The 16,644-nt window shown below is 47.6% G+C and overlaps 7 protein-coding genes across 7 annotated transcripts; 4 read left to right on the top strand and 3 right to left on the bottom strand.

The window, feature by feature from the left end:
• Positions 1 to 120: 120 nt before the first annotated feature.
• Positions 121 to 1,983, bottom strand: PHATRDRAFT_4003 (predicted protein; the record flags this gene model as incomplete). The annotated part of the gene is made up of 2 exons (XM_002178776.1): positions 121 to 792; positions 1,891 to 1,983. Coding segments are annotated over 2 exons (765 nt in total), but the record flags the coding sequence as incomplete, so codon positions are not given.
• Positions 1,984 to 2,700: 717 nt separating this feature from the next.
• PHATRDRAFT_44908 (predicted protein) lies at positions 2,701 to 5,753 on the top strand (the record flags this gene model as incomplete). Its single annotated transcript, XM_002178996.1, has 3 exons — positions 2,701 to 4,391; positions 4,650 to 4,766; positions 4,894 to 5,753. Exons 1-3 carry the CDS (start codon positions 2,735 to 2,737, stop codon positions 5,751 to 5,753), a joined length of 2,634 nt encoding a protein of 877 aa, XP_002179032.1. The 5' UTR covers positions 2,701 to 2,734.
• Positions 5,754 to 5,939: 186 nt separating this feature from the next.
• PHATRDRAFT_44907 (predicted protein) lies at positions 5,940 to 7,158 on the bottom strand (the record flags this gene model as incomplete). The annotated part of the gene is made up of 2 exons (XM_002178775.1): positions 6,022 to 7,158; positions 5,940 to 5,962 (listed from the first exon to the last, which is right to left on the bottom strand). Exons 1-2 carry the CDS (start codon positions 7,064 to 7,066, stop codon positions 5,940 to 5,942), a joined length of 1,068 nt encoding a protein of 355 aa, XP_002178811.1. The 5' UTR covers positions 7,067 to 7,158.
• Positions 7,159 to 7,812: 654 nt separating this feature from the next.
• PHATRDRAFT_44906 (formyltetrahydrofolate deformylase) lies at positions 7,813 to 8,780 on the top strand (the record flags this gene model as incomplete). Its single annotated transcript, XM_002178995.1, has 1 exon — positions 7,813 to 8,780. The coding sequence occupies exon 1, from the start codon at positions 7,866 to 7,868 to the stop codon at positions 8,778 to 8,780; it is 915 nt and encodes a 304-aa protein (XP_002179031.1). The 5' UTR covers positions 7,813 to 7,865.
• A 168-nt stretch (positions 8,781 to 8,948) lies between these two features.
• On the bottom strand, positions 8,949 to 10,528 carry PHATRDRAFT_44905 (dolichyl pyrophosphate Glc1Man9GlcNAc2 alpha-1,3-glucosyltransferase; the record flags this gene model as incomplete). Its single annotated transcript, XM_002178774.1, has 2 exons — positions 9,188 to 10,528; positions 8,949 to 9,000 (listed from the first exon to the last, which is right to left on the bottom strand). The coding sequence occupies exons 1-2, from the start codon at positions 10,444 to 10,446 to the stop codon at positions 8,949 to 8,951; spliced, it is 1,311 nt and encodes a 436-aa protein (XP_002178810.1). The 5' UTR covers positions 10,447 to 10,528.
• A 252-nt stretch (positions 10,529 to 10,780) lies between these two features.
• PHATRDRAFT_19427 (predicted protein) lies at positions 10,781 to 12,405 on the top strand. Its single transcript, XM_002178994.1, has one exon. The coding sequence runs from the start codon at positions 10,821 to 10,823 to the stop codon at positions 12,156 to 12,158; it is 1,338 nt and encodes a 445-aa protein (XP_002179030.1). The 5' UTR covers positions 10,781 to 10,820; the 3' UTR covers positions 12,159 to 12,405.
• A 1,949-nt stretch (positions 12,406 to 14,354) lies between these two features.
• Positions 14,355 to 16,399, top strand: PHATRDRAFT_54319 (predicted protein). Its single transcript, XM_002178993.1, has 2 exons — positions 14,355 to 15,303; positions 15,334 to 16,399. Exons 1-2 carry the CDS (start codon positions 14,409 to 14,411, stop codon positions 16,260 to 16,262), a joined length of 1,824 nt encoding a protein of 607 aa, XP_002179029.1. The 5' UTR covers positions 14,355 to 14,408; the 3' UTR covers positions 16,263 to 16,399.
• The last annotated feature ends 245 nt before the right edge of the window (positions 16,400 to 16,644 follow it).

The raw sequence follows: 16,644 nt of genomic DNA, 5'->3' as shown, positions 1-16,644 counted from the left end.
TGATTTGGCTTTCATCCACATGACTGTGCGGGTGACGTTAACAAGTCGCATCTTTCTCCTTCGCATACTTAGTCTGGCAGCCGAGAGATCCTTGCAAAAGAGCTTGGCATCTTCTTCGTACAACCAATCACTCTGTAGGCATTGCTGTGCCGTCCAACGGCATACAGGGTCGATCACCAACAAATGGCTGATGACTTCCTTGGATTCTGGGGACACGTTTTCCCATTCTTTGCCAGCAAAATCCCATTCACCGGATCGGACACGAGCAAACAATTCCAATTGGTTTTCTTCCACAAAGGGAGGATAACCCGCTAGCAATACAAACAAAATAACTCCTACGCTCCACATATCAGCTCTTTGATCGTAAGGAATGTTCTTCAGAATTTCAGGTGCCACGTAGCTTGGTGTCCCGCAACGCGTCGTCAAAGACATAGGGGTATGGACTCGACACGCAAACCCAAAATCGGCAATCTTGATGTCCGCATCATCATCCGTGGAGGAGAGTAACAAATTTTGAGGTTTGAGATCGCGATGGGCAATACCTTGTTCGTGAATATGCGCTACGCCTTCTAGCAAAATACGAGCAAAATCTCTGGCATCTTTTTCCGTGTAGTGCTTCCGTTTGAGAATGCGATCAAAGACGTCACCGCCAGCCATACGCTCCATCACTAGATACAAGTGAGTGCCCTCTTCAAAAAAATCGACAATTTCCATCAAATATTTGTGCTTGATGGCTCTCAAGACCGCAACTTCATGTAGAACTGTCTCCGTCAAAGATTTACCCAAGACGGACTGTTGGTTTGCCGCAATATTCCAGACTTTTGCCGCATAAATTTTTCCCGTATGAATATGCTTGCATTCCCAAATCATGGCTTGTTGCGATGCGTGAATCTTGTCGGTTAGCTCGTAGACATCACGAAACTGCATTGTTGGACGAAGTTCTATCCCCATAGGATTCTTTTTCAAAGCCGCGGCCTGATCCTTGTCATCGTCGTCATCCTTTTTGCTCGCGTTATCTGTGCTATTTGCCTCGTCGCTTTGATCCCAGTCTCTGATTTGCTTGGAAAAGCCTTCGCTAGAAATTCGGAATTTCTTTTTGACGCTCCATAAAACGGCGTGCATCGCACCTTTCAAATGGATTCGAGCCTGGAAGCGTTTTAGCTCTCGAATCGAACTAGAGAGGTCTATATTTTCCAAACGATGGTCCTTGACTTTGAGCCACTTGCTATCCAACGCCTGGGTTGCCGTTAGTCGAAACTTCGGATTTGTTGTAAGAAGTCCTGCCAAAAGCTGCTTTGCTTCGACGGAAACATCCTTCCAGTAGGCTTCGTGAAAGCAAAAATCCGCACCCCTGATTTTTCGAAACAATCCCCGATGATTTCGGTCCTGAAACGGTGGATATCCCCCCAACAACATGTAAAGTAAACACCCCACACTCCACATGTCAACTTGGGAATCGTAGCGGCAATCCGCTACTAACACTTCGGGAGCCACAAAGGCTGGGGTACCACAACGCGTTTTCAATCCGTCCGCTGGTACGTACGTTGCGAACCCGAAATCCGCCACAAGAATGCTGGCATCGTCAATCAAATCTCGCAGCAAAAGATTTTCTGGCTTAAGGTCGCGGTGCGCCAAGCCCCGATCGTGCAAGGCTTGCATACATACGAGCAAATTATGAGCGAGATCGCGAGCATGCTTTTCGTTGTAGGAAGTTTTACTCGCGAGTCGATCAAAGACGTCACCACCTTGGGCCAAGACTTGTACGACATGAAAGTGCCGGGGAGATACGAAAAAGTCGACGAGGCGGACAATGTTTGTTACATCGCGGCAGTCTTTGAGAATCGCTACCTCACGGAAGACGGCGTCGTTGTCTCTCTGTGAAAGACTGACGCGGTCGACGACTTTAACGGCATACTCTTCCAAAACGTTGAGTTGGTGGCAGGCGACGTAGACCTGGCCAAAACTACCTTTGGCGATCGGGTCGCCATGTATGGCATATGTATCGGCAAATACATGTGCTTCGCGGGGATCCGTAGATTCTGAAAGCGTGGCGCCAGGAGGTTCGATCGTGTTATCCTTCACCATGATGGTCATGATCTTCTCGGGTGGTAAAGTAGTTGTTTGACGCAAAACAGTGGTGACCCCCTAATGCTTTATGGGGCGGGGCGCCTATCAAGTGATGCTTGATAGTTCGCAAGCGGATCTTCTATGAATCACGAAGGACGAACTTGAGGGAGGGTACCGCAGCGCAATTCGCGACATTCCTTGACAGTCCTTGCACTCTACATTTTTCAGTCACTCTTTTTCTGAGGAGACTCCGGAATGAGAGACATCCTCACCTAGAGTATAGCTTTCAGTATGCACTGGCTACATTCTAGAAGAGATCGTCATGTTTTTCTATTTGGCAAAACATCAGCAGTCTGAAAGTTAATTATTTTGTAATAAGAAAACAATATCATACGAGAATTTCAGTCATTGCAGCAGTCCCGATTGCACCCTCTATATAGTATTTTACATTACAGTTAAAAGTAAGTAAGGGGTATCAAGAAAATAAGTTAGCCCTATCATTAAATGGAATAGGTAGGTAGCGGGGAACTCACTGTGATGCGTCCTCTACCGGTAGACTCGAACAGAGCAGCGGATAATAGAGGATATCGGTATCGACTGGACCAAAAAATATTCCAAACTGCTTTCGAGGCTTGCTTTTCCGGCACTCACATTCAAAGAATGATATATGATGCGCGAGTCCGTGCTACTGTTGCATTTCCTCTTATTGGGTGCTACCGATCTCTGGACGGCTGAAGCTGCTATCGCAACTAGCGACACCGTTATCTCGTCACGGCGGATCGACACGGCGGTTGCCGCCGAATCGGCATTGATTGATAAGGAAACCGGCCGAATTTATTGGGAAGGAGGTTCGCAGACGACTTTGTCGGCAACATTGGGGCCAACGTTAGCTCAGTTTGGAATCCAACACGTAAAGGCGACTCTATTGTCGTTACTGCTGGTTTTTGCCGTCGTGGGCGTTCTCTTAGGTTGGCTGCGACACAAAGTAGAAACGTCACTATTGTTCCAATCCGATCATCGGAGAGTTTACATTTCGATAGTTTATCATCTGCTACAATGGACGATATTGAGAACGCCACGGCTGCCCCCAAAACTGGTTACGGCGATTGTGTTACTGTACTTCCTGGAAGCCTTCCAATGCAGCACTCGGACGTACTTGGCTAACGCAATTTGCAGTCCCGAAGAAGTTGAGCGCTACATCGAAAATCTAAGGAGTCAGGATCCCAAAATTCAATGGACCGTTCGGTCTTTTCACTATGAGCCCTTCTATACGGCGCTGTTACGAATATTTCAGCGGCAACGTAAATCTACGAGCGAAATCGATTGTGATGCTACTGAAGGCACTACTTGTTTTTCAAAATTTACAGGCCCAAATACTGACACAGATGAAAATATTCGGGAATCAAGGAGAAAAGGGCCGACTTTGGATTCCAATCACTGGTGGGTGCGCAAACTCATTACTCATAACGCCACTGGCACATATAATTACCAGCAAGTGACAGATCTCACGACAGCCGGAGTTTGGCGACGTGCTCCGGCCTCTCCCATTGCGCCATTCTCCAAATTAATCCTGAGCAAGCATGTTGTCCTATTGGACGGCAAGACAAGGGGCGATTATCTTTCCCAGCAAGCCGACTTTGCTACAAAGCACGGCCAAGAGGACCGGATGGCGGAATACGCCACCAACCTTGCCGTCGAAGGCTTTCAATCCCGTGTCCTGGCCGTGAGAGCGAACAGCAACGATTTGACAGGGGAAGGTTGCTGGTGGACTACCCGCTTTTTTCAGTCTCACATGTTTTGGCTGGCTACGGCCTTCGGGCTCACAGTCCCGTATCGGTATTGGTTTGCGCGACATTGCGACGAAATTCGTATCCGCGTTGTTAAAGAGATATCAGCCGCTCCAGTTCCAGCACCATCCTGGTCTTGGTTTGGACCATCGAAGAACAACGTGGCTGATAGCAAGACTTGTCGAACGTCAAAAATGGGCAACGGAGATAGTGACGAAAACTACCGTTCACTCATGCAGACACTGAGGTTGTACGGCACAACCAGCGTTAAAGACATGAAGCCGTCTTCAACAACCAAACTAGTAGAACCAACAAAAATCTCGGGAGAGAATAACAATGTGACTGTTGCTGAGCTGCAGCGCGAAGTGGATGATGCCAAAGAAGCTGCTTCGCTGTTTTCCGATTTGTTGGCGTCTGACACGGAAACAGCTTCGGAGGCACTACACGAAGAGGCTGCTCCACCGGGGGGCACAAAAGACAATTCTGTCTCTGAAAAAGATGCTAGCTCTATCACTTTGGCAGAGGACCTGTCGGCTAGTTCTACAAATACAACAACAACTAGCAAAAAAGACCAGTAGTATAACTCACAGTCTGTTTTGAGCGAGTAGTTTCCACGTGTCACATTGCCATCAAAAAGGGAATCTGGATTTGCCCTGCAAAACAATTGAAGATCCGAACTTGAAGTTCCTTTGGTCAGGCTATGCAACCCTTTCCAACTCATTGGAACGAACCACATATTGTTGGCGATCACGATGACGATGATGCGAGTGGGTTGCCTTTTTCTCTTGGTCGCAGGGTTTGCAGGCGCCTTTACTCCGCTCCAACCATTCAACTATGGATCATCCACGTCGGTGGTTAAGAGCCGTCGTTCGGCCTTGAGCGCGATGCCCGATGGTGGTGTCGTGATTACTGGTATGTGCAACTCGAGGGGTGTGTTCCAATTTCAATTCTACCGTGCAAGCACGTGTCACACAGTCAGTGCAACTCTGCTGGGGCTTTCTATGGATCTGTCTTCATTTACTTACACAATGTAATTTAGGCGCCGCGGGCGGGGTCGGCTTTGCGTACGCTGGGGAATTCATGCAGCGAGGCTACGATGTTGTAATTTGTGACGTACGGGATTGTTCGTCGGCCGCCAAGGCCCTGGAATCACGACACCCCGAAGGAGGAAAAATACATCACGTTAAATGTGATGTGTCTTCCCAAAAAGACGTCCTAAACTTGGGAAAATTTGCCAAGGAAAAGCTCGGAACAATCGGATATTGGATCAACAATGCGGGCATAAATGGTGGACGACGGGATTTACGGGAAGTGTCGATGGACCAAGTAGAGATGGTTGTCCGGGTGAACCTAGTCGGTGTGCTACTTTGTACTAAAATAGCAATGGAAATTATGGGCGAACAGGAAGAAGTGGTCGGGCACATTTTCAATACAGTCGGATCAGGGGTCAAAGGTGGCGGTACACCAGGGTACGCCTGTTATGGTGCCACCAAACGTGGTTTGCCACAATTGACTGCCACACTCGTCAAAGAACTCGATGAAGGAGTACAGGGTTACGAAAAGAAAAAGACCAAGGGAACAATTCAGGTTCACTCGCTATCGCCTGGTATGGTTTTTACTAAATTACTGCTGGACGACTCAACTCCCGAACTACGCAAGTTCCCCTTTGGAGTTCTGGCCGCCCAACCCGAAGAAGTGGCAGCAGATTTAGTACCCAAAATTTTGGCCCAAAAGAGCAACGGTGGGTCGGTCGAGTTTTTGACGACTGATCGTATCCTGAATAAGTTCTTTGAAAGATTCATTTTACAAAAGAAGTCCGCTTACATTGATGATGACGGTAACGTCATCAAAATGCCGGGCGAACAGTACGACGAAACCGGTGCACGAGCATTATACTAATAAAGGTGCACTATCTATGGACAAGATAAGAATTCCCCCAACAAAAGAATTAGCATGTCAAAGGTTTTCCGCGGATGCTATGAAAACAGTGTAAACAGCTGAATCACGCCCACAATAGCTCCGAGCAAACCACCTAGTGCAATCAACTGAATTTCATCCTCTTCAAACGCTGGATGCAGAACTCCTTCAAATTCGGCTGGAGGTAGTTCCTGCATTTTCGTTCGAATTGTTGTCTCCATGTCCATTGCTTCTTGTGTATATTCGTAACTTTGATCAATGATGTTGGGTAAGTTGTCGATTACCTTTTGGGCGATGTCCTCTTTCATGCGGGCGAACTGGTCGGCGCCCATGGCAGCGACGGCAAGGGGTTTGATTTCCGCAACGAGCTTGTCCGTCAACACGAGTGTATGCGCCCGGAGCATGGCAAAAAAGTTTGCCGACAAGGGCCCAGTGAAGATCGCTTCCCAGATGGCCTTGACGTGAAGGATTTCGGTAATTACCACGCGGGCAAACGTGGCAGAAACTTCGTGCTGCCGCTTAAGGAAAATGCCTTGGATTTCGAACCCAAAAATCTTGCGCGGTTCGAGTGGTGAAAAGATGACTTTCAGCGCAAGGTAGTTTGTTACCCAGCCGACCAAAAAACCCGCAGCAGGTAGTACCCATGCGGCCGAATAGAAAAACCAAACGCCCATTTGAATGCAACCAAATAGGAAACCAAAGTAGAACCCACTCTTTCGGATGAATATGAACTCTTGTTCGCCGCATTCTTGAAAGATCTTGACGATCAAATGTTTGTTCGCGACGCAGGCTGTAACCGTCATATGCTTGATGTCCACCACGTCGTCGACATGGTCCTGCATATCTTGCATAAACTCGGTCAAAAATACCCCGCATTCTTGATCGGCTGTCAGCACGACATCATCCTTGACTTCCTTCGGTAACGATTTCCACACCGACGGCATGTATTCGTTCGCAACCTCCTGAATAATAGAATCCATCATTAGCAGTACCGAGTCTTCCATGATTTCGCTGAATCGTCGTGGGTCCAGGCGATGAAAGATATCTTTGATATTGAATAGCCGAGTTGTCATGAGTTCGAAACTGATTGACGCCATTTTTTCGGCCTTGGTAGGAATGATGCCTTGCCAGCCAAACAAGCCCCACGGTTCATCTTTGAGTCGGAATAATTCGATGCCGAAAAACTCTATCGGATAAAAAGTCATTTGCAGCGCAAGGACGTTAGTTAGGTAACCAACTGCCCCCGCAATCCACGGAATCAAAAAGTACTCCCACCATTCGTATTCTAACGCCATTTTGCAGATGGCGCTGCACTTCGCCCCTTACAAATGGATGCACTCGCTATAAACGTCTTCCCGAGAGACTCGCGGCCAGATTGTATCTAAACCTCACACGCCTGATGAAATGTCAGTAAGTAAGTCAATGACTGTGATCGACACGAGCGAGGCAGTGGAAATCTCCCTGATTTTACCTGTGAGTTCGTTCTCTATTGTATTTTTTTGGGCATTGCCTCTCTCACCGTATTGGCAAGCGCGATTGCAGTGCTCTTGCTCGAATTCGATATAGAAATTTCAAATCTTTAAATACAGATAGTATTTTTAAATTACGAATTCCTATTAGATATTTTTGGTCGTTTGCTGTACAGTGATTTCGGCTCCTCACGGCGGAACGTCTTTTAATATCCACGTGGTGCTCCGTTCATCGGCACTACCATGTCTGGACTATGATTCCATTCATCGTTGTCATGTCGCTTGACCGACGATTCCGCTACGGCGGAAACCATCTAATGCATGGCCATGGCGAAGTCTAACAAGCACACAAGAGGACTAGTAGTACAGCTTGCAAAGTGCTTTAGAATAAAATAAAGTGAGCACATCATCCGATGTGCACAAGACTAGACTAATGTGATGACCCTAGCATCTCATCCTGAGATGTCCTCTAAGGTCATTTGTCGTCAACCTTACTTCCCCAAATCCGGGTCACTATGGCTCTATCAAATCAAACGAATTGACAATATCACTGGAAATATTCACAGGTTTGTTGGAATGTGATATCCTGTTCCTTTGCTGTCAAACTGGTGAGTATTTCTTACCCATGGGGGCGTTTCGTCATTCTTCTTCCTTACAGCGCGTGGCGAAACAGTTAGGCGATCGAGCAACGCTCCGTGTTCTGGGCCCCGACCGCAAAGGCATCGTTGCGGCATGCTCAGACTTGCTGAACCGACACGGATGCTCCATTGTATCGTCCGAACACTACACAGACTATTCCGCCACCCCGCACAGCATGCTCTTCCAAAGGATACTGTTTGATCCGGAAGGCCTACGGGATCGTTCGGAGGTTAAGACGAAAGTACAAGAGCTCGAGCGCAAGTTTGGAGTGAAAACCAAAATCGACTGGCGAGACAAGAGTCCGAAAGTGGCAGTTTTGGTTTCAAAGCACGACCATTGCCTCTGGGAGTTACTGTTACGACAGCAGGCGAAGGAATTGGATTGCGAAATACCACTGATAATTTCTAATCACGAAAATCTGCGGCACGTTGCCGACACCTTTCAGATACCCTACTACGTTTTCCCCGTCACTCCCGAAACCAAACTGGAACAAGAGCAAGCTCAATTGGCCTTGATTGAAGCGCACGATATTGACGTGATTGTACTTGCACGATATATGCAAGTTTTATCAAAACATTTTTTATCACGCTACGCCGATTCCCAAATCATTAACATTCATCACTCCTTTTTGCCGGCTTTTCTGGGTGGTCGTGCTTACCATCAAGCACACGACCGGGGTGTCAAATTGATCGGCGCCACGGCGCATTACGCCACTCTGGATTTGGATCAAGGTCCCATTATTGCACAAGATGTAGTAGCTGTGTCCCATCGAGATGGTCCGCATGACTTTGTCCGCAAAGGACGAGGCTTGGAACGCAACGTTCTTGTCAGGGCGCTGCAGGCGCATTTGGATCAATGTGTTCTCGTGTACAACACCAAGTGTGTGGTCTTTAGTGATTAGCAATGGAGTCACGTCATTCAGCAAATCCTCAATCGCTGGATAGCATGTGATGGGTAAGAAAGGCAAAGCCCATGATAAGCCCAAAAGCAGTGGTTAAACTGGTTAGGGCCAAAGGCAAAAACTCAAATTTTCCGTAGAGCCTGACGGGAATGATTTCCAACTGTAGAATCATGGTCCCGAGACAAAGTGACACACACCAAAAAGCCCATCTAGAAATTGACTGTTGCCGCGTGTTACAATTATCCGTTGCCAAGTACTTGAGAAAGGCCAAGTACGCAACGAACGACGATACCTTCAGTAAGAGCTCCGTTGGCTGGAAGAGTAAGGGAAAGAGTCCCAACATGGCGAATGCATTCGTCCAAAATAGTAGCAAGTATTGTGATTGATCCTTAAAGCATCCCACGCACCATAACGTCAGCGGCAAAAGAGTAGTCATAATGGCCTTTTCGTGGACGTGGTAGGCCAGCAAGAAAGAAGCCCAGGTAGAGTAGCTTAAAGAGAGTAGCAGCAAGTAGTTGCATCGTAACCTTGCCGCCTTCCAGGCGTACACGGAACCTGGTATTAAACCCAAGATCAAGAGCAAAAAAACGAGTAAAGGTATCGGGGTGGGAATTGTAATTCCGACGGCTGCTCCGACTTTTTGGGACGTGGCATAAATGGCCCAAAGATTGCCTGCCCAATAATCGTGTACCAACCCACGGCTAAACGGAAAGAGACGGGATATGATTTGATGCAGCTGGGCGGTCATGGTCATCGATGTGGACGTGTATGCGGTCCACAAAAAGGGTAGGAAAGGCGCGAGCAGTGTAGTGAACGTCACCAGGCCCAAAGAGGTCAACCGAAACCATGAAAATTTGTCCTTTACAAAGCAATATCTTCGCAATAGATACGCAAAGTACCACAGACTCAACGTCAGATACAAATGCTTCATTGCTAGTAGTACCGCAAACGAGACTGCCGCCGCGAGGTGCCAAGCGTGAAACGCCAGACCCTTTCCGGTGTTGCACTGATTGCCGTGCATCAGGCAGCCAACGGAAAGCAACAACCATCCCAGGAGCATACCGTTGTATTGGAAATGCACGTGATCCAACCACAGCAATCCAGGATGCAGAGTGATGAGTAGAAATACGGTCCAGAACGGTCTGCTTTGTGCCGAACCGCATGCACTGGCAACCGCGTAGGCGCCTATCCACAAGAGTAGATCGCTAGCAACCACTGTCGATCGTAAGTACGCCACACAAGTAGACGAAATCACGTCTGGATCCTGCTGTATCCTTTCATCGGCGAGTAGCTGCAGGCACGAATCACCATCATCAAACATTCCCATGGAAGGAAGCAGCCAATCTACAAAGCCTTGGTAAAGGTTGGCCCAAGCGCTCTCCCACAGGGCAAAGCCGGGTGGATAATCGAGGGTATGCACGGTATCCACATGCCGATCATCGAAATACCATTCTTCGAGTGGAAGCGTTCGCGTTAAGGCTTTCCAATGCCGATGGACTAGAAAATCTGTACTACGGTATGCTGGAAAGAGTAATATCTTAACACACGTGGAAACAACCCAAAGACAGAAGCCAGTCGCAGCTGGAGCGCGTAACGCTGTTTGGTCTTGTTCCGGTGTAATGCGTTGGGTCAAAGAAGAGCGGCTACTCCTCGAAACCCGATCCATATGCTTAAACGACCAAAGAATATGCAATGATCGCAAGGACCGCTTCGTCTTTCCGTATGCTTTGCACTATAATACCCTTGAATGTGTGGCCATGGTTGCTATTCGGTTGAAATGATCCTTATTGCTGAAGTTTGTGTTGATCGGAATCTGCAAAATCGATACTCTTCCGTCCGAACGACATAAATCTTCATTTAAATCGAACCCTTTCGGACTTATGAAAAATCCTTTCGTCTGTCCAACTGTCCGTGGATGCAATCACATTGCGATATACGGTATCTCTTCCTCACAAAACGACGAAGGCCTACGACCTTTCTCCATCTATTGTCACCCTGTGAACTCGTTCTTGGTTTAACACTCCGCTTATTAGCAGTGACATGTTAATGGGGATGAAAAGTGGCAAGTATGCATCCTTGTCGACGGAAGAGATTGTCCGATTGGATCAGAAGCATGTTTGGCATCCGTACGCCGCCATGCCCAACGCGGTACCGTGCTATCCGGTACAGTCGGCTCACGGTGTGCACCTGGAACTCACCGATGGTCGCAGTCTTGTCGACGGCATGTCTTCCTGGTGGGCCTGTATTCACGGATACAACCATGAGGCTTTGAACGATGCGGCGATCCACCAAATTTCGCAAGTGTCACACGTCATGTTTGGCGGACTAACCCACGAACCAGCCGTGCAACTGGCGCGACGACTTGTCGAAGTTACTCCTCCTGGTCTAGAACACGTCTTCTACTGTGATTCCGGGTCGGTGGCGATTGAAGTCGCCATGAAAATGGCTTTACAGTACTGTTACAATGTTGGTCAGAAAGACAAACATCGGTTCTTGACAATTCGCGGCGGCTACCACGGAGATACCTTCGAAGCCATGTCTGTCTGTGACCCAGTCAACGGCATGCATCACTTGTTCGCTAAAAATCTACCGTCACAGATTTTTGCGCCTCGGCCCGAATCCAAGTTCGACAAGGACGAGGACGACAAGTCTATCTTGCAACGTGATGTCCAGAGTGTGCGAGAGCTATTGGAAGTCAATCACGACGAAATCGCTGCGATTATACTAGAACCCATTGTACAGGGTGCTGGTGGTATGAGATTTTATAATCCAGCTTACTTGACCGCAATTCGTGATTTGTGTGATGAGCATCACGTATTATTGATTGCGGACGAGATCGCCACCGGATTTGGACGGACAGGAAAACTATTCGCCTGCGAACACGCCAACATCTCACCGGATATCCTGTGTATCGGCAAGGCCCTTTCGGGAGGATTCTTATCCTTTGCGGCGACACTGACGACCGCCAAAATCTCGCAAAAGTTTGCACAAGGTGAGGCCGGTGTTTTCATGCACGGTCCGACCTTTATGGGCAATCCACTCGCTTGCGCCGTCAGTTTGGCGAGTTTGGATTTGCTACAAAGTTACGACTGGGAGTCAAAGGTGCAATCTATCGAAAACCAATTAAAAGTGGAGTTGGAGCCCTGTAGAGAATCACCATTGGTACAGGATGTTCGGGTACTGGGCGCTATTGGTGTGGTCGAAATGAAAGAGGCGTTCGAGATGCGGAAAGTACAGGCCGCTGTCGTGAACGAAGGCGTCTGGCTTCGCCCCTTTGGTAGATTGTTGTATACCATGCCCCCTTTCATAATTCAGCCAAGCGAATTAAGGAAGATAACAAGCTCAATGGTGTCTATAGCAAAACGACGATTCCGCTGAAACGGCAAGGAAGCATGCTTGTGGGATCCGTGCACACGATCTTTGTCCAAAAGGTCACGACAGATTCTTGATGTTTAACGACAAGCAAGAAATCTCTGCATTTACCAATAGGTGCAATTAGTAACCAGCAAAGACGACTCATTGCTCCGGATGATGGGAGATGACACGCCACGGCCACGGTGAGCCAACTTTTACCCCAAATGTTTGGCCAATGTCACCAGAGCGACGCAACGATAAGATTTCTATGAAGCAGTCAAGACAAACGGTACTAGAATATACCGGATTTCTGGAATCGTGGACGTCCAAAGCATTTAACGACAACGGCATTTCCGAACTCAGATGGGCCCGGCATAAATATCTGCAATAGCTATTGGAAGGCGGTCGTCGCTACGTAGCTTGGTGGCCGGTTGCAATGTGGAATGACAGATGCAATGCTTCAAAGGCGTAGTCAGCGAACCAACAAACTCAACCAATCGACCGAAGCTACACTTACGCAAACTTTTCTAGTTTCGATGAAAACAAATGAATCCAGCTGACTAGGGATATGGTAAATTTGAACTTGACTTATTCAACCGTAGAAAATAAGTTGGAAGCCGCATAGAAAGATTCAGCGATGCAACGCTACTCACAAGTACAGTAAAATTAAGATCATCAAGACGAGATTAGGCGCTGGAATAAGATGGCTCGGGACATTCTACGATCGACCTTTGAGTCTATGGACAACGTGATTGAGAGCAAGGGGAGAAAATCTGGTAAATTCAACACCATGCTGGTTACAGTATTATGTCTAGCAGCCTAAAAAGGATTAGTAATTGTCACTCACTAATGGACGCAACCAGGCCATGAGGGTAAGAGACGAGGACGAGGAGTCTATGAATAATTGGGCAGACCGGGTACGCTGAAGTTTTCTCACTATTTGGCGGTGCTACGCGGTGTTTTGCAACAGCTATGGTGGCTCTGGTTCAGGCCTGGTTAAACGCATTACCGAAACGGCAATCACACTCAGATTAGGATCTTCGTTGAGATCGATTGCATCTGTGTTGACAATGGTGGCTCTGACGGTAGCGGAACGCTAGAGTCACTTACCGTAGCAGGAGGGCTTGGATCGCAGGGCTACCCCTGTGTTTTCCTAAGCAGTGGCCGCTTTGAGCTCCTCTGCGATTAAATCCACAAACACTTTTTAAAGTTTGGTTAAATTTCCCTGTAAGAATTTCGTTTGACTGTGATAGCGACGATATCGTTACCGTGAGACTGAACAGTGTGAATTCGTTGTCACTATCAGTTTCAGACCCGCTAATTTGTGCGATGCAAATCAGCTTCTAGAGAGAATCGATGGCCTTCACTGCATCTTCATTGAGAAGAATTCCGTATGCTGTGAGTGATGGTGTCATGTCGAATACTGAGCTCTAAAAAATGCTTGCTACCAGCCGCAAAAGAACTGATTGGGTGGTTGCCATGCCGGAAACATGTTTCCGCGGATGAGAATACCCTCTGAAAATGTCAGCGATCCGCGTTTGGCTTTTCACCGTCCATTCATGGTTTTCCATTGACTGTCAAGGGGGGCTCGGTGTGATGGCAGCAACGCTGTCAAATCGGTGAAAGATTAGACTAGACTGACTTGACAATGAAAGCACAAAATTCAAGACTGGAGAAATGAGAATAGGAATCATTGTAGGGAAATCCCGGGAAAAAGTCATATGCCCAAGAAAAATATGATACTACATACAAGAGTCATCCGTTGTTTATTTTTAACTAGATCTACCAATGATAGATGTAACAGACGGGACAATGACTTCGTTACATCATTGTCGATTCAACACAAACTCTACAGCAAAAATACGTTATAGTTTGACAGTTTGAGGGAAGAATACCTAATTGGTTCCTGAAAGTGTGAATGATTCTCATACTAAAATACTGAGTCGCGCATTAATTACTACTTTCTGTATGTGTAATCATTAAATAGTACCATTTAGAGAACTCACTGTAAAGCTCATAGAATTAGAATGACTTTTAGAAAAAATCGTTTAATCGTTGAAAGTTCGCAGATAGTTTTACCTGCCATTTAGCAGTGCCCTTATTCCGTCTCAGCACGCTCTCAAGGAGGGTCGACGGTCATCCTGCATTTTCCCCGATTACTTTTGCAGGCTCCTGGTAGCGTATGCCCCCATACCAGATTCATTTCATAATTTTTGAGAAACGCATTTCGCAAAGAGAACCTATTCGGAACTAAGTACGTTGCATCAATTGACCATGAAGTTTTTACCAACGGCTCTAGCCTTGTGGCTGTTTCAAGAAGTACTTGCTAACGACAATATTTCGCAAGCTACGGAAGATACTACGACTTCTCGCCACCTCCGCAAGCCCAAGAAGACGAAATCGATCCAAGCCACTTCAGTACTCACAGTCAATGAAAATCCACCACTTTCTCCCGTCATCGCTGAATCTCGCATCGTTGGTGGAGAAGATGCCAGTGTAGGAGAATATCCATACTTCGTTCTGGGTAACGGATGCGGGGCTAGCTTGATTTGGAAAGATATCGTTCTCACTGCTGCCCACTGCGGCAACGCCTTCAACAATCGAGTTCTTGTGGGTGCGTATCGGTATTGGTCCACCAATTTCGAGGCCGAGTGGATCAATGTTGCACAGACTGTGCGCCATCCAAATTACAATGGAAATACGGAGGCCAATGATTTTATGATTGTCAAACTGAGTTCTGCTTCCAGTGCGACGCCTGTCATAATCAACATGGACGCCAGCAATCCGTCTATCAACGAAAGTCTGACAACGATAGGCTTCGGTGCAACCACTGAAGGTGGATCTGGCAGTAACATTCTCCAAAAAGTGACACTTAACTACATCAACCCAAATACCTGTAATTCTCAGTATGGCGGTCAAATCCAAGAAGATATCATGATGTGTGCCGGTGTACAGGGGGGCGGTAAGGATAGCTGCCAGGGTGACAGTGGAGGCCCGATCATGGATTCTGACGGTGTTCAAGTAGGAGTCACCAGCTGGGGTATCGGTTGTGCCCGACCTAACTACCCCGGTGTGTACTCGCGTATTTCTGGTGTTAAAGATTGGATCAATGGACAAGTCTGTGCGCTGTCAAGTGACCCCCCTCCCTCTTGTGGTGGCGGCGGAGGAGGAGACTCTGGTGGTGGTGGCGGCGGAGGAGACTCCGGTGGTGGTGGGGATGACACAGGCTTCACCGTTCGTGTTGTCGTAAAACACGACGATTATCCTGAAGAGACAGGATGGACGGTTTTTGGGTCCGACAACGCCGTCGTTTTGAGTCAAACTGAGGGTGAGTTTCAACAAGATGGTGGGACGGTGGACAAATCAGCTTTTGTTGAAGAGGGTCAATACACGTTCAAAATCGTGGACATGTATGGCGATGGTATCTGCTGTGGCTTCGGAAGAGGAGAGTTCGATGTATATGTCAATGATGAACGAGTTGGTGGAGGCAACGGTCAGTTCAATTCCGAAACGTCCTTCTCATTTACTGTTGGAGAGACCAGCGAAGAAGAGCCGTCGTTGGTTTTCAAAGTGGACGCGCAGTATGATGCATGGCCTGGCGAATTTTCCTGGTGGATCCAGGATCGTACCACCAACTCCAATATTGTCAGGTACAATGCTGGCGAAGTCACCGAACAAAACGCCTTGGTGTCGGAAACGCTAGACCTCGTAGCAGGACGCCTCTACACGTTGCGCTTGCGAGACTCGTACGGCGACGGCATTAACGTTGGAGGCGATGGTTTCGTGGAAGTCTATGCCATGGTCGATGGCCAAAAGCAGCGACTCATCTTCAACGACGGCAATTTTCGTTCTAGGTGGAACAAATCCTTCCGTGTCCCCGCTGACCTGTCTCGCATTGGCGATGCTGTTATGATCGAACTGGAAGACAGCGTGGACAACGAAAAAAGTGATGGCGACGACGACAGCTGCACGGATGGATGGGCGCTTTTCGACGTTTCCGCTCACGTAGGTCAACAAGGTTGCCATTGGCTTGCGGATAACTATGATCGCTATGAGTTCCTCTGCGAGTTTGTCGATGTAGTGGTTGCGTGCCCCCATACCTGTGGCCGCTGTGGCTTATTTGTGTAAGGAGGCCCTCCTTCTTGCTTTAGGAAACGCTTGTTGTCTCTTTCGAAATAACAAAACTCCATTAGACACAACGGATCAGCTTCACTCCGATGTGTCGCGAGCGAAGGGATAACATAAAATCAATTTACGTATTCATGAAGGATACTATCAGAATATGTATCCGTAAGTGTTATCGTACAAATTTGGGTGTATTCAAGGTTTGAAAACACCGGCATTGCAATTCATTGATGTGAAACCGGCATTCGCGTCCTTACACCATTCTTTTGCATGGATATCGTATAGGCAAGCTTCCATTACACCCCTTGAAGCTGCCGTTTTTGTCGTTCGTCTGCCTTTCGGTCCTGTCGAATCGTGCCAGCAACGAGTATTGTCGATGGATAGA

This window comes from Phaeodactylum tricornutum, chromosome 5 (genome assembly GCF_000150955.2).
Source record: "Phaeodactylum tricornutum CCAP 1055/1 chromosome 5, whole genome shotgun sequence".
In the NCBI taxonomy this organism is placed as follows: domain Eukaryota; phylum Bacillariophyta; class Bacillariophyceae; order Surirellales; family Neidiaceae; genus Phaeodactylum; species Phaeodactylum tricornutum.
The sequence above is the reverse complement of the archived record's forward strand: the minus strand, read 5'-3'. Positions and strand labels throughout refer to the sequence as shown.